The 16,943-nt window shown below is 39.5% G+C and overlaps 1 protein-coding gene across 3 annotated transcripts in view; it reads left to right on the forward strand.

Moving 5' to 3' along the window:
* IGF1R (insulin like growth factor 1 receptor) overlaps positions 1–16,943 on the forward strand; it is a 189,438-nt gene that overhangs the window by 160,479 nt on the left and 12,016 nt on the right. For 2 of the 3 annotated variants that reach the window (XM_075045020.1, XM_075045021.1), the window contains exons 11-18: positions 4,308–4,594; positions 6,105–6,241; positions 6,577–6,736; positions 7,809–7,914; positions 9,260–9,330; positions 11,589–11,818; positions 12,111–12,221; positions 14,829–14,988. In XM_075045020.1, the coding sequence (XP_074901121.1) occupies positions 4,308–4,594; positions 6,105–6,241; positions 6,577–6,736; positions 7,809–7,914; positions 9,260–9,330; positions 11,589–11,818; positions 12,111–12,221; positions 14,829–14,988 (1,262 nt within the window). The remainder of the gene's footprint in view (positions 1–4,307; positions 4,595–6,104; positions 6,242–6,576; positions 6,737–7,808; positions 7,915–9,259; positions 9,331–11,588; positions 11,819–12,110; positions 12,222–14,828; positions 14,989–16,943) is intronic. The other variant, XM_075045022.1, reaches the window with a different exon arrangement.

The raw sequence follows: 16,943 nt of genomic DNA on the forward strand, positions 1-16,943 counted from the left end.
AGCTGAATCTTCCCGGATGTGAAAGCATATGTAGATAACATCTGAAACACATAAACACTGCCTTTCCTTTTATGTGAGACAGTCCACAGCCTTTGCAGTTTCTCTTATTCACTAATTTTCATCTCTTTCTCTTAATTTTAGCTAGTAGCAAGGGTTCTTACCTACATTGTTCAAGGACTTTAGTGATGGTTTCTTTTCAGAGTCAAGAGTCACTTGAGGAGCTCATTGTCTGTAAGGGTTTCAGAGATGAGCAACATGTGGCAAACATAGGGTTTCAGATGTGATCTTTCTCTAAATAGCCATTTAAGTGCTTGTGTTCCTAATCTGAAGATTTATTTGCCTTTGAAATTGAGGGCATAGTCACCTCACAGAATTGAAACTGGTCTTCCTTTCTCATTGCACTAATTGCAAAGGCATATTGGTCTGTGCTGCATAGAAGTATTAAATATGCCCATTCTTCCATTATAAACACTACTGCTTACACATTAAGTGGAATAGTAATGATTTTGTGCTGCAACATAGAGTAGATACTACTAAATTAATTGGTGATTTTGATCCTTGAGTTTCCAATTTATCCTTCATGTAAGCTGTTCTTATTTTAGATAATTGGATCCTGGGCCTAGCACACAGTGTTGCTGTTATGTTACAGTCTATAAGCAATCAGATTTCAATCATGCATGTTATCTCATTGTCTTTCTGGGCAGGTGAAGTTTATGGTGAAGTCCTGTGTTTGAGAGCTCTGAAGTGTGGTATTGCTTCTCATTAAAACTGGTTCATATCACTCTTCACTGTGATTTTTTTTGGACCTTTATTCAAGGATGTGTTGGATTGACTTGTTTGGGTTTGGGACTGTGATATGTGCAGAGCTTCTTAGCTTTATCCAGAAAATGAGGGAACTAAATACCGCCTTTCTTTGGAAATGCTAAGTATTGTGTCTGAGCTGTGTTTGAGTCACATTTAGCATTTGTGATTGAACTTATGCAGTGTTTCCCTACTGATGATGAGAACCATCAGCAAAGATGAGGTAGAAAAGTAACAGCCACCATGAGTGGCCAGGATGTAATTCTTGAGCAATGTGCAGTCTCATAAATGTGATCTGATTTTGGACTTTATGAAGTAGCACAGCAAGGAGTTGTGAAAGGCATGTGTCAGGTCTAAATTACTTGAAAGTCTATTGCAAAGGGATTTTTCTATTTCACCAAAGCTTTGTCATTTAAAATGTGTTACCTTCTCCCAAATTTTCTTGCATTCCCCCTTCTCAAAGGAAACTCACAGAACCTTGAACTCAAACAGTAACAAATAAACTGACCAGTTCACAAAGAATTTCCTGAAAGCTTGTGCATTTCCCTTTTTTCTTAACTTACTGACATAAGGGTGTGTTTTGTAACAGCAAGGGCAGATAAGGTACAATGCTCAGAAATAGCTGCATAGCTAAGCAACTTTAAAGAGACTGTATGTCAGGGAAATTAAAGATTATGAGCTAGTGAGATGTCTCCGTGGGACAAATCCAAGCAGCTTGTTACTTGCTGATGTGTATTTTTTTTTTCCTCTTTCCCAAGGGAGAAGTTAATTAATGTGTTAATGCAAGCCTCAAGAGTAGTATTTGTTTCCAGTGTTCTACCTATCTCCAGGATATTATGAAAGAGATGCAGCATGTAATACAGCATGAAAATATTTGACTGAGTGGTTTTAAGGCAGTTTAAAAAGCCTGTTGATCTAATCTTGTGTGCAACTTCTGGCTGACCCCATGTGTATTAATGCAGTGGTGAGGTAGATTTCAGACATTAGGACTCTGGCTAGTCTTGAAGAGACACTCAAAACCACAGGAGGATGAGTTATTCTTCAAGGTTTTTGGTTCTCTAATGAGCAGGATGAGATGGGCTCTGTGTGTAGTAGAAGGTATCTGAGAAGTAACATTAAAAGTTCCATAAAGTGTGAAAACAGTTAGCTTTTATGTTAAATGACCCACTTTTTTTCTTCTTTTTAATTTCAAATTGATTTAATTTTTTATAGTGTTATTTTTAATTTTTCTCTTGCATTTCTCTTCCTTCCTCTCCTTTAACAGAATAGGTGAATTTTCATGTTTTATGTCTAGACTTTCCCTTATTTCCTTGGATGATTGTTTTTTGTCTTTATGCCTTTCATGAAAGCAGGAAGCTGCTTGACCAAAATGTGATGGTGTCAAATCTTTTGATGTTTTAATCATGTTTGCCTTGTGGTTATCCTGCAGGTCTTTTTCTCTGTTTTAATCATGTTTGCCTTGTGGTTATTCTGCAGGTCTTTTTCTCTTCCTGATATAACTGTAGTTTTCACCAACAAGTTTTGTGTTGCTTTCTCTTTATGTTTTTCCCCAAAGGCAAGGTAGGACTGTACTTCCTACACTGCTGCGCGCCCCCCCCCCCCCCCCCCCCAAGAGTTGAAACTTCATGCATCCCATAAAAGTAGTGATAAAGTCATGCCTTTTGGGTTCTTGCATTGGCACATGCTTTTGTGGTTGATTGAAAATGAACTTTTTGTTTTCACTGCTTTTATCAAAAATCTGTGCAAATGTTCACCAGTTCAGTGCTAGGCATCCTGCGTGCTTTTACTGATTCGGAAGTTTCTTCCTTCCACTGAGTTAAAGCAGCATGTGAATACTCATCCTAAGCAAGGTGAATAGCTTTTGTAACTTCCATAAATACCGGTGTAGAGGAGGCACAAGTGCTTACATCTATGAAATTCCCCTGTGCTCCACTGACAAGTTAAGATATTCACTTGTATGTTGCTTAAAACAATTTCTTGGTAACTTAAGAAGTTTTTTTCCTTGTCTTTGTATATTTCTGTGCTGTGGTTTACATGACATCTGAAAGTGTCAAAATGACTACTCAAGACATAGTAAAAGGATTTTGGAAAATTTTGTAGTGAACTCCTTAAAAAAAAAAAAAGTCATCCAATCTCTGCCAGAAGATTTCAAAACCGAGTCAGTCTGGTTTTGGCGCTCTCTGCAGCATGCTGTTTTGTGGCTGAATGTACTAAGATGGTGTATTTGACAGTGAATTAACTTCTCCTGTTGAGTCATCTTTCTTCCTGTTGTGTGTTTGTGGGAGGCCTTATTTGCCTGGTTTGTAACTCTCTGTCTGATCAAAATGTGTTAGACTGTCTGATTGAAATGTGTTAGACTTCATCTTTGCCCTTGATAACTGTTGCACTGACCAGGTGCTAAATGGGCCCTGGCTAAGTGATTTCAGGTGGGGTAGGTTTCAAGCCAAAACTGTGTAGTGTGACTCTTCTTACATTCTTCTTTAACTCTACTGGTGCATTGCTTTCCAGGTGTGAGCGGTCCTGCAAATTTTGGAGACTAGGAGAGCAGGAGCTGGAAAAGCCAGCTTGCCCTGTGTAGTTAGTGGTCCTCTGCAAAACAGCCTTGGATCTGACACAAGACCAAGTGACAAGTCTAACATGCAGCAATCGTGTTGGTTAGCTAATACCATCCAAATGTTTATAAGAGTTTTTTCATATTGATGCTTGTACTGATATTCAGGCCTGGCCACTACAACAGTTTCTTAGACTTGAGAAAGCAGTAGGGTTGCTGTAAACCCTCAGTTTTTTAACTCTGCTTAAATTTCATATAGATGCCTGTAAGGCATCTTGTTGCTTGATGAACTCTTTGCTATACACAGTATTAGTACTGCGTTTTCTGATGTAGGAAGATTGTTTCTTTGCAGAGCTTTTGTTTGGGTGAGAGAACTGGAGATATTACCACACATTAGTGTTGGTTAACATTCATGGTCTTCAGCTGCCTTCCAAGGTTTCTTTTCTCAGTGCAACACATTCAAAGTTCTGTAATTTCATTGCAATTGAAAAGAAAGTTAAGCCTACTGAGAGTTAGCTTTGCTAATCCAGCAAACTTCAAAACATTTTTTTCCCCTAACCTTTTCAACCTTTAACATCTGATTTTTATTTTAAGCATCAACATTACTGTCATTAAATACAAATCTAGGATGCTTATTGAATAACAATGAAGCCATTTTTTGTTATTTGGTTTATTGTGTGAGGTCAGAAGTTTGCACATTTATCTTGGGGCGCAGTGTGAGCTTCAGAGTTTCGATTGGTTTCTGACCACAAGAGAGATTAATAGGTTGTGCTGACATGCTGCAGGTTCAGATTAAGAGAAAGCTTTCATCTTGTTTTGCAGTTTCCTTTATTCAGCTTTTTTAATAGCAGAGTTACCTATTTTACTGGGGTTTTTTTCACAGTTTTCCTGGAGCTGGAGAGATGTGGATTTTCTCGAAAGAGACCTTTTCTATACCTCTCTGTTTGCCCCACAGACCCGATCGGAAGCGGAGGGATGTGTTCCGAATCGCGAATGCCACTTTGGCTACTCGAAACAGGAATGCGACTGGGACAGATCACTTCACCAATGTTTCTGATGCAGAGGAGAGTGAGGTGGAATACCCGTTCTTTGAGACCAAAGTGGATGGCAAGGAGAGAACTGTGATCTCCCATCTCCAGCCTTTTACTCTTTACCGCATTGATATTCACAGCTGCAACCATGAAGCTGACACACTTGGTTGCAGCGCTTCCAACTTTGTCTTTGCAAGAACCATGCCTTCAGGTATGCCCTCACAAGTATAAAGCTTTGTTTTGTTTTATGGGGAGAGATCAGTCTCAGGGAGGACAAACTCTCCAAAAACAGTTAGAAAAACATTGGGATATAATAAATTATATGCAAGAAAACAAATTGGAAGTGTATAAAGATCTGTTACAGTAGTTGAATGTCCTTGCTTGGTCTCTTGTGTGTACTGCGTGATACGTATTGTGTCTGTCCTGTGACCTGGAGAAAGATAGAGGTGTGTGCATTGACTACCAAGATAATTATGAGAGAATCCATTTCCCAGTGATATAGGTGAGACCCACAGACATGGTGGGTTGAAAGGTTTTATTCTTCAGTTCCCTGTATGCTGAATGGAGAGGGGGGAACATTTCTCTGCTAATGTTTAGTTTTGCTGTGTTCACTCTGAACTGTTTGCAGATGTTAGTTTTGCTGGTGGGAATGTTTGCCAAATGTTTCTTCTGTCACAGAATGACCATGCATTTGTCCAGCCTGGAAACAGGAGGAGTACTGTGTTGCTTTGTGCCCAATCGCCAGCATCTAGAGTACTTCAAATAGGAAGCATTGAATACTGTACTCATGTTTGGGACTTTTACAGATTGTACTTTTTCTGAGAAGAATAGAGATGATTTTAGTGCAAGCTCATATGCATCCAGCAAAGAGCTTCTGACTCCAGCAGATGTGTGGGAATATTTGATGCAGAATGGTAGCAATTTTGTTTTGTTTCTGGAAGGAGAGACTATCATAATCCAGATCCAGCTGTGTCAGTAAAAAAGCAAAAAGTATTGCTTATTTCAAGGAAATAAGGAAATCTGTGAGATCAGGGAAAAGGATATAAGTGTTCCCAGATTTTTAGCACATGGCTTTGAAAATTACAGGCTAAAGAATTCTGTTTTCTTCTAAACCTAACAACTGTATTTTCGAGAAAGTGGTCTTTTTTTCTTTGACTAAAACAGTCTTCATATTCCTGTTAAGTTTTGAATAAGTCATAAAATTATCAGGAATGAAATAGGGATAAAGCAGTTCCTGAATTGCTGATGAGACTTGGTTTTAAACTGTGACAGATTTCCTAAGACTGGCTGTTTTAGGAAAGGGATGTCACTGGGGCAGATTTTATGTGTTTACAGCTATTTGCAGACAGGTTGCTGTTCACAGTCGTTTGGTGGGAATAGCTGTCTGCACTGTTTTGGTGTAGTGGAAAGTTCGGAAGGAAGAACCAGATGCTGATAAACAGGGTTTTTGGCACACAGAGCACAGTGACTAACACAGAGCCCGTACCCGGTGAAGCTGTATACACTGCACTGTTGTTCAGGCAACCAGCAGTTCAGACTCCGCTAGTCTCTCCAACAAGCCTCTGACCAATGCATTTTGTTCTCTGGATCTTTGAATAGCACTTACTGCAATGCTTTGATACCTAAAGAATAGCATGAACCATTTATTTTCCTCAATTGTTGCATAAGTTCCTGTTTCAGTATTAAGTGGTGTTCTCACATCACTTGTAAATATTTTACAGAGGGAGCAGATAACATTCCAGGAACAGTAGCATGGGAAGCAAAAGAAGAAAATACTGTCTACCTGAAGTGGTTAGAGCCTGCAAATCCAAATGGGCTGATACTAATGTATGAAATCAAATACGGGCAGCATGGAGAGGTGAGGATTTGACATTTCTCTGTTAAGCGTTACTGCTTGTAACTAATTTATACACAAAATGGGATCTTTCTTAACATGCTTCTGTGCAGTGCTGCAGACCCAAGATAGAAATTGTGATTTCAAACACCCAGCACCAACCAGCATGCCATTCCTTTGTTTTGTTTATTTTGACAGTTTTTGAATTCCACATACCTCCTTAAGGTGTTTGAAGAAAAACTGATCAGATGTGGCTTTTGGTTATAAAAATTAGCTTATCCTGCAACTATATTGTTTTCTCAAGAATGAAGGTATGTGAAGATATTAACATGAACAGTGAATTGCTTTTTTTCTTTTAGGAGAAGCGTGAATGTGTTTCCAGACAGGAATACAAGAAGCTTGGAGGAGCTAAACTAACTCATCTGAACCCTGGAAACTATTCTGCTAGAGTTCAGGCCACTTCGTTAGCTGGGAACGGGTCATGGACTGAGCCAGTCTCTTTCTATGTGCAACCCAAATGTAAGATGAATGTTTGTTGGCTGTGTCAAACTGGGGGACTATTGCCTTTTTAATAATTCTTGATGTTTACATATGTAACTGAGCGTATGAGCCTCTTGCCTATTCTCTGAATACTTTTCTTACTTGCTGATGCTTCTTTGGGAACTCTTCTCTCTTCCATTTTCTTGGCAAGTGTTGACAACCAGGAGGTGTATCTGAGGTGTGGTCCTTTTCTTGCATGCATTGTATATAGATAAGAGAGGTACAACCAGGTGGTGGGTGTGTAGAACGCACTACTGTGGCTTCCTGTGATGTACAGCTATGTAGGGGATGTAATGTTAGCCATAACAACATGGAGTTGGATTGTACAGAATCTGTGGTAATAAGGCAAACCTGCTTTAAATTGCAAAATAATACAAGAAACAAATAATTTGTTTAGGTTTTTGGCTGGCAGGTTTTTTTAAATACCAAGGTGCTTTTTCATATGACCTGTTCTGAGTGATATTTGATAAAGATAACATCCTGACAAAAGGGTGATGCTGGTCCTGACAATGGGAGTAATTTATATATTTGGAAGAACACCACCATAGTGTCCACAGAGACCCTTCCAAGAACTTCTGCATTTAGTTGTAGAGCAGATGTATACACAGAAGACTGGAACTCCATCTGTTATTCCTTTTTGGTTTTCTAATTGCTGGACTTTGAAGAACTTAAAGTAAAGAGCAGTGTGTGTATATTCTGAATATAAGTATAAGCAATTGCAAGGTGAACAAAAGGTAGAAAAAAGGTGAATATACCAGTGAACAATTACATATTGTTCACTGAAGAGTGCAAGTCCTTAAGCATAACTTGTGGAAACAAACTCCAGACAGACACTGTTCTGTACAAAATTAATGCTTTTCACTGTCTGTTTTCTTGTTCCACTCATCTGCAGTCAGGGAGTGTTTCTGAGTACATTTTTCCACATCAGACATGAAAATGAGTACTTTGATTTCTTCCCTGTATGGAAATATACCGAGTGGGTTTTGAATGTTTCTTTGTTAATGGAGATTTTATAGAAACCCTGATACAATTGTTTTCTTGTTGGTTGCAGCAGCAAACTATGGAAACTTCCTGCACTTGATAATTGTGCTCCCTATTGCTTTCCTGCTCATCATTGGGGGATTACTAATAATGCTGTATGTCTTTAACAAAAAAAGGTGAGTTGTATATGCTTGTGCTTAAAACTGCAGAAGAGGAATGTTTATTTTCAAATCTGTGCCCATGGAGCAAGTTAGAAATTAAAAAGGGAAATGGCATTCAGAAGACTTGAGAAGCTAAAGTAGATTCTGTCTTGTTGGTGTGTAAAAGGAGGTGGTTTAGAGTTACCAGCAAGCATCTGGCTGCTGCTTGAGATATGAAGAGGCTTTTTATTACAGTATCATGTTTGAGAGGGAAGAGGAAGGCTTGTCAGGAACATATCCACTGGGACAACCATGGCAGACACTGGACCTATATAATCAGAAGATTTGACTGAAATATGGGTCAACATAAATCATGAAAACTTAGTTCTATTTAGATTAATTTGATTTCTTGCAAATTCTAGAGTTTTTTTTAAGTCTTCCACTTAAAAAATTACGTCCTGAACACAACAGTCTAGGGGACTGTTCTATTGATTTGTTTTCCTCAGTTTTGGTTTTTTTTGTAACTAGTAATTTATTTTTTTTATATAATTGAAATACATAATGAGAACTTAATAGAAGTCAGTGCAAATGTTCAGCCTTGCAACTTTCTAGGTATGGAGGTTTTTTATTACACTTACAGTAGTACCAATTCTTCTCAGGCACTCCAGAAAGGGCTTTGTATCTAGCGAAGCACCATACCTGCTTGGCCTTCCCTTGGGCTTTTGTAGGTGAAATGCCTGACAACTCATCCTTCTTTAAACTGTTGTTCTAGCCCACAAGAATGTTTTGTCTTTGATTTTTCTGAGGTCTGGTGGATAATTTTATTTTCACAGCCTGCCTCCTGCAAGAGCTCTCACAGTGCCAAATAAATATGTCTAATTCTGAAAATCACCCCAGTAAAATTGAGGGGGGTGGGATATGTGTGTGTTTTTAAAATAAAATAATAGAAGCACTTATAAAATAGTTGAATGGAATTCCCCATTAAAAACAATCTTGCCCTTTGCTAGATCACTTCTCTCCCACAGTAGAGCAGATGATGTTATAAAGTATGTTCTCAGCCACATGTCTCCTGGGTGTACCACCATACAGCTGCCTTTCTTAAAGGAAGTTTACCCAGCAGCTAAAAGTACCTTGTGTTTACACTTTTCTGGTGCTGATTTGGTATAGAGAAGACTGCAGGTTTCCTGGGAAAGTATTCTGGGCTGTTTTCCCATTGATTATGTGAGGTAGAATGAGAACTTGGTATGTGCCCTTTGAAAAGCTTTCCACATACAGTAAATAATATTCTGTGTTTGAGCAAATGGTGGAAAAGCTGTAGAAGTAGTGGTCTGAAATTTACTTAAGTTTAAAGATTAAAAAAAAGAAAAAAATATTTCAACAGGAACAGTGACAGACTGGGCAATGGAGTACTTTATGCATCTGTGAACCCCGAGTACTTCAGTGCTTCAGATGGTAAGTGTGGCCTTACACTTCTGATGCTTTTACTTTCATATATTCTATTTGTGTCTGACTTTGAAAGCTGTGAAACTCTAAAAGGGGTGTTGTAAAACCACTTTCCCTCTTTTTTTTATTAGGACAGCCATGGAATCTATCATTGATAATAAGTAAATGTCATCTGTCTCTTGAATCTGGGGAGTTCTTAGAATTTTCCCTGTAGTTTATTCAGCTGAGGCAAATTTGGGGACATTAGTTGCACTTTCAGATTATCATCTGCTCATCCAGTGATGTTTTCACTGGAATGAAGGAAGAATTAATGAATTTATGGTCTTTCATGTTTGCCCTTTTAAGCCCTATTATGACCTATTGGATCAAACCCACTGCTTGTTTCTATGTACTTCTCATGTGGAAAATAGTTAACACTTACAAAAAACAGTACTGTCTCCTCAGTATCTCCTACTTCCCATCCCAATAAAACTCTCCAACAACTTTTCACAGTTAGTCATATGCAGAAATTTTGTGTTAAAATGAGCAGGGATGTTCAATGTAATCCATATTTGGTTTTCTTAATATCTGGAGTGTAGATAAGCCCATCTTTCTCTAGCTGGCAAAACATTTTTTTAAAGCTGGTTTCAAACTGGTCTAATATATTTGTGACTGATGTATATACTTGGCAATGACAATATTTAGAGGTTTTAGACTATGGCAGTGTTTAGATCCCAGCTGGTATATTTGTGTTGAGTGCTCTGCTAACAATGAAATAATTGTAGTTCTGAAGTCAGATATGGGGTTTTGGGGGGACATCTTTAATTTCTTACAATTTTCTGTGGGAGACACAATATGAATAGTGCTCAAGTGTTTAAAACCATCCAGGAAATAAAAATTCTTTAAAACAAAATTGCTGTTTCCAGAACAGCATGCTTTTTTTGGTTTTGCTTTGTGTATGTCTTTATGATTTTCCTGTACTTCACTATCGCAGGAGGTTGTGCCTGCTAATGGTGTAGATGAACTTCTTGCCAGTTCTTGTGTTGGCTGTCCCTGAACAGCAGCAGGAGCCCAGTGAGCATGGCAGTCCAGGGATCCTCAGCTCTGCATCTCCAGAAAGCCTATGGGCTGCGATTGCTGTGGAATAGAGAACCCTGGAAATTCAGCTTTCTGGCTAAATGAATTGCTTTAAAAAAATAATACAATACAAAAGGCCACAATGTTCTTACTGGAACCCTACTTGCTAGATAATTTATCACCGCCCCCCACCTCCGCCCTGAGGTGTGGTTGTCTGTAATGAGCATGTGCCCATACTGTACAGATTATGTACATGTGGAGCTCTTCAAGTGCAGGAGAAAATTAGAACGTCAGATGAATTTCCTTGAGGTATCAGTTCTTCTATTTATGGTTTAATTTGGTGCTACTGCTGTAGACTTCTTGCTGGAATAGTCTTTCCAAAAGCCTCCAGGAGGCTCATGGGTTTAGCCAGAGCAGCAGCGGACTATTTTACTGTTGTTTTTCTAGTGGCACCATTAGGGCTAAAGGTCTGTCAATGTTCATGCTATGATCCTCTATTTTTGCATCCTGTCATTTCACCCATCCAGAGCATGTGACACAACTGTCCCCTCCTTTGGTGACCGATAGGCAGCAGCATCAGTGACTACTCAGATGTCTTCTTGCCTGAGGCAGTCATCCCTCCGGGCAGTCACCTTCTGAGATCTCTCTTCTGCCTCAGATCAAAGACTTGCAGCAGCAAGCTCTGCCTTTACTGATGCAACAGTGTGTGTGCAAGTGATCGAAATAGTTTCATGCAAAGAGCCTACTAGATCAGAGAGTCTGCTTCCTTCTAGTCATAAAATCAATCTATTAATAGAGAATACAGCAGACACTAAGCTGATACAGATGATCAAGTATGTTTGATACTGTCTGGAAGAATTAGAAAAGCAAGGATCCCAAGAAAACTTCAAGCTAAAGTATTGATTCAGGCCTCTTCCGGCTCTGGTTTTGTGCTTTGAGGTTGTTTATTTCCATCCCATTATGTCAGTACCATAGTGAGGCCACTTCAGGTCCATCTACATATTTCTTTAAGATTTATTTGTATGCCAAGCATCTACCTATCTCTGTATGGAAAAGACGGTGGACTATATGCGCACCTCATGTAAGGTCTCAGCATTGTGTATAGTGTTTTTTACAGTAAAACTGTTTGGGCAGTTGGTGTTGTAAAGCGGTGAGTGATCGCACCACTTGCAGAAGTGGAACATCACAGCCTGTTCTCTCTCTCTCCTTAGTGTATGTTCCAGATGAATGGGAGGTGCCCCGTGAGAAGATCACCATGTGTCGGGAGCTTGGGCAAGGCTCCTTTGGAATGGTGTATGAGGGAATAGCCAAGGGAGTGGTGAAGGATGAGCCGGAGACCAGGGTGGCCATAAAGACTGTCAATGAGTCTGCAAGCATGCGTGAGAGGATAGAGTTCTTAAATGAGGCCTCAGTGATGAAGGAGTTCAATTGTCACCATGTGGTAAGTCATGAAAGTGTAACAAGGCTGTGATTCACACAGCTGTGGTGCTTATTGGCATGAGGGTGTTCAGGGCACGTCTTCACTGACTGAAGCAGGAACTTGGGAGTTTTAGCTTCAACTCTGCAGCTTTATAATGTTATTGTGCAACAAGGGTCAGAGAGTGGAACCACATCTACTTTCAGACATTTCCCACAGGTTCACGGGTGTTTGGGGCTACATAAGGACATGAAGAAATGATATTACAGTTCAGTTAGCTGTATTTGTAATTGAATGTTTGTTTTGCCTCTTCCAGGTTCGGCTGCTTGGTGTTGTTTCTCAGGGCCAACCTACGCTGGTTATCATGGAGCTGATGACACGTGGGGACCTCAAAAGTTACCTGAGATCATTGAGGCCAGACACAGAGGTGAGTCATGAATTGCTGGATGTTTATTTCTTTCTTCAGTTAGACTCATCTTGAATGAAACAGCGTCACGTTGGAAGCAGCAGGCAATCAGCCTTTCTTGCCCTTCTCCTTAAGCTGTAAGAACAAAACATGAGCTGCTCTGTGATCTGCAACGCCTTTTTTCATGAGGCAGCTATTGCAAATAGCCCAGTGTACTGCATGGAATAGGTCCCTTCTTGTGTTATTGAGTCCTGTTTTCCAGATTTGAATTAAATCTCTTGTCTAATCTAATTTCTCATCAAGATGTTAAAAAAAAATTGGCTAGTTGAAGCATGCATGTTAGCATAATTGTTTCATGTTGTATACCCTGCCTGTTGCCTCTGTTGGCAAGTACAAATCTAATAGCTAATAGGCAGACTCTAATATGTAGTCCATCAGTCTTAACAGCTAAAATTGCCACATATGATACAGGGTCCGAAGGATAAAGTTGGCACATAGGTCACTTGCCACTGAAATCATAGTAGACTATGTAGAAAATGAGCTCAGCAGTTTTTGCCCTTGATCTAGTGTCCTGGTTTCAGCTGGGATAGAGTTAACTGTCTTCCTAGTAGCTGGTGCAGTGCTATGTTTTGAGTTCAGTATGTGAAGAATGTTGATAACACTGATGTTTTCAGTTGTTGCTAAGTAGTGTTTAGACTATAGTCAAGGATTTTTCAGCTTCTCATGCCCAGCCAGGGCACCTGACCCAAACTGGCCAACAGTGTATTCCATACCATGTGACGTCCCATCTAGTTTAGGAACTGGGAAGGGGGGGCGGGGAATCACCCCTCGGGGACTGGCTGGGTGTCTGTCGGTGGGTGGTGAGCAATTGCCCTGCGCATCATTTGTACATTCCAATCCTTTTATTACTACTGTTGTCATTTTATTAGTGTTATCATTATCATTATTAGTTTCTTCTTTTCTGTTCTATTAAACCATTCTTATCTCAACCCAGGAGTTTTACTTCTTTTCCCGATTTTCTCCCCCATCCCACTGGGTGGGGGGGAGTGAGTGAGTGGCTGCGTGCTGCTTAGTTGCTGGCTGGGGTTAAACCACGACATCTAGAAATTCTGATGTGAATAACTGAAAGGAACAGAACAGGAGCACAGTATGTGTACAGGAGAATGAATATGGTATAAATGGAGGGCATCGCATGTAGCATGAGGAGAATGCTTAAGTGATTGGATACAGAAAACAATCATACTGAATACAACATTCAGAAGATATCAGTACGACTATGGACTGAGGGCTTGACTAGCATTTATGATTAATAATGTTTCAGGTTATATTAAATAGTTTTGGTTGAATTCAACAAACTTCATAAAAAGGGACAGTGACTTCATATAGAACTTACAAAATGATAAGCTCTGTACATGGCTTTTCTGTCTTGTATGCTGGTGCTCTTTAAAGCAGTCTGTGGTAGGCCTGTGCCTGAATTCCCTGTCTTCCTTGATGGGCAATGTAAAGAGTTGAGCAAAGTCTTCTGAGGACCTGTAAGAGGAGGAAGGCAGGATACTTCAGTAAGGTCTGGATGGAGGGTTTGCCTGATAAACTGGCTTTACCTGTACTTTAACCATGCAGCTCCCATACCTCTCTCTTGTTCCTGGGGATTCAGTTCTCATTGGTCCTTCTGGGCTTTCTTGGTTGTATCATCTTGGCTCCCGTAGGGTATGTTGCATTCAGCACTTGGGAGCCTGGAAGCAGTGGGTATGACTCATTATCTCAACACAAAGTAGCACAGTTTGAAAGTGATGATGGGACTGGACATGAACACTTTCCATGGAAGTTGGGTAAGGGACCATTGAATCTCTGGATGGGGATGTGATAAAGTTCAGTGTCTTGGTCTGTGTGCTTTAGGATTTTTGTCATTAGCAGAATTCAGTGTAGGAGGCTGTGGTTTTGGTTACTCTGTCAGTGATGATTATCCAAGGGGTGTAAATTTTATGCAAATTCATACTGGTAAGGGATGGTGGGACTTAACTGATTGTGTATAAATACCTGAACTCCTTCATCCATGAGATTGAGAGTGGCAGAAACCATGTATCAATGGATGCTAAGGAGTGAATTTGCTTCAGAAGAAATTGTCCGATAAGCTTTTCTCCTACTTGCAAATAGAAGTAATTCCAGAGACATCTGGTTATGGAGAACTGGGCAACAGGAAGTGAAATCATTTAATACCTTCTGTTTGTTTGCGAAGATGGTAAAACAGTAGAAATCTCTTAAAATAAGCCCTCTGCTTTGTATCTCAGCACTTGTGTGGCACAAAAATGGACATTTCAACTCCATAGGTGTAAGATAACATCCTTATACCAAAAAGTCTTTCTGGCTTGTATTCCCTAAAATAGAATGGCCTGTTATAAAAGATATTTGGGAGTTCTGTTTGTAACCCAGCTTGATATGGCCAGTTTTCCCACTAAGCAGATGCTATGGTGTACATAATAATGAGTTTCTGTTTAGCCTGGATCACGTCAGGCTGAATTGTGATGAAGTGATTTTTATTTTTTTTTTTAAAGTGTGTTACAGTTTGATGTAGAAATAGTTACTTTTTTGTTTCCCCCTTACCTGTTTTATCTTCTTAATCTTGCTCAGAATAATCCTGGCCAGGCACCTCCAACTCTGAAGAAGATGATTCAGATGGCAGGAGAGATTGCTGATGGGATGGCATACCTCAACGCCAACAAATTTGTTCACAGAGACCTTGCTGCGAGAAACTGCATGGTGGCAGAAGACTTCACAGTGAAAATTGGAGGTGTGCTTTCTTGACTTTCACACAAACAAAAAAAATCATCCTGAAAAATCAAAGTCTTAGAAGGCATTTTAATTTTTTGAAAGATGCTTGAAAGACCTTTTAAAACTTAGCTCTAGTTTAAGTTTCTGGAGAATGAAATATGTTCCTTATGAAGGCTTGCTGTGATTTAAGACCTGTGAGCAGTCAACACTGATTGGAAACTCTTGGAATACCTCTACTTGCTGCTGTTCCAGTGAGGAAATAGTATAGCGTGTGGGTTTAAAAAGAGCTAGTGAAGCAGTGATTTGAGGTGCAGATGCTGCAGACATCTGGGTGGATGGCATAGTTACCAGTAGTGTGTCACTTGCTTTTCTGTTAATGCACAAAAATAATTCCACCTCCTGTTTATTGATTCAAGAATTAAGAATTTTAGGATTATTTTAAAGCATATCTGATTTGGAAGTGGAATGTAAGGCTTGACTTCAGCTGGGTGCTTTCCAGTCTGAACTGGAGTTCCGCTTTCCAGACAACAGAATGGCTTTTCTTCTGCTCTGCTGTTAGAACACCACTTTATTTTCCCTTCACCATCCCTCTAAAATAGTGTCAGATGAGTTTTTTCAGACTTCTTTCCAGAGAGAGTGATTTTAAGCTTTTGGCTGTTTTTGAGTTGTGCATTTTAAAATAACATGTGTAGCAGCAGCCTTCTGCTGTAGGAAACTAATTCTTTTTCTCTGAGCTTAACTCAGCTATTTTGATAATTTGTGTAAGTAATCCTGTCATTTGGGAGAAAGAAAAAAATGATTTCGTTTTGAGTCAGTTAATTAGGAAATAAGATCTTTGGGGGATTTTGTGCATTTTCTGCAGGTTTGGGGGAAGTTAGCCTGAATCCTTCCCATGCCGTTTTTTTCACTCCTCCTCCCCCCACCAGCATGTTTTACAATTCTTTGAACTGAAGATAGTGCATTTCTTCCCTTTAACATGGTACATGGTTACCCTGAAAGCATTTTGTTAAATATGCTGCACTGCTGTCATTTAGGTACCAGTATTGAAAATCTCTTCATGCAGAAACAGTTTAGGAGCATCTTAACTAGAACACACCAACTCAGACTGTTTAGATCTTAGAGGAGGAGCTTTATGCTACACTGTCCTATGCTCTTTGAATATCTGTTTCTTATTTGCATTACATTTTTAAAGAATTTTCCATTCAGCCAGGATAAAGTCACCCTGGTGTGTGGGAGTGATGGAATAGCTGTACAGATGGGCTTTTTAGTCATAAATCACTGAGGGTACTAGTGTCTCTAGCAGACAAGGAATGAGAAGGAGCAGTGGTCGGTCACTCATCCAAGCCTGGTAATAATGACATCTGTAGACTGGTAATAACGACTGTGAGAACTGAAGGAATTCTGTCCTTTTTTCACTCTGCTTTTCCCAGAAAAAAAGAGGCAGCTACAGGTCTGTATCGTTAAAATGTATTTTGCCCTAGGTCTGCTGTGTTAGCAGGCAGCATTTAATATTAGTAAGAGATTTGATGCCACCTGATTTATTAACTTTTTGGTTAGTGTCTGAAAACATAGTAACTGGTTTAAATAGGCTGGTCCAAGACCCAGCAGTTTTGCGTGCACCAAGCTGATTGTACAGAAAAAAAATGCTGGAATCTCCTGACTGTAACTCAGACTTACGAGTATTGTTAGATCCAAGTCTTGCAAATGCTTACGTATTTACAGCTAAGGACATGCGTATAACCCAAAGTATGTCTTTAATATTGGTCTGTGTTAGTCATAAATGAATAGCCTAATCCTCTAGCATTTGAAATGGAATATTATACAGGAACTGGAAATTACCTTTGGAGAGAGGAAAAAAAATGAGAGGAGCATTCCTCTCAACATATGAAGTTCTTCAATTAAAGACAATAGTATTAAGTACTAAAGGAGCTCTTTACACTCTTTAAAAAGAAAAGAAAAGCATTGTATTCAGAG

The sequence above is a fragment of the Buteo buteo genome, chromosome 13, assembly GCF_964188355.1.
Source record: "Buteo buteo chromosome 13, bButBut1.hap1.1, whole genome shotgun sequence".
Lineage (NCBI taxonomy): Eukaryota > Metazoa > Chordata > Aves > Accipitriformes > Accipitridae > Buteo > Buteo buteo.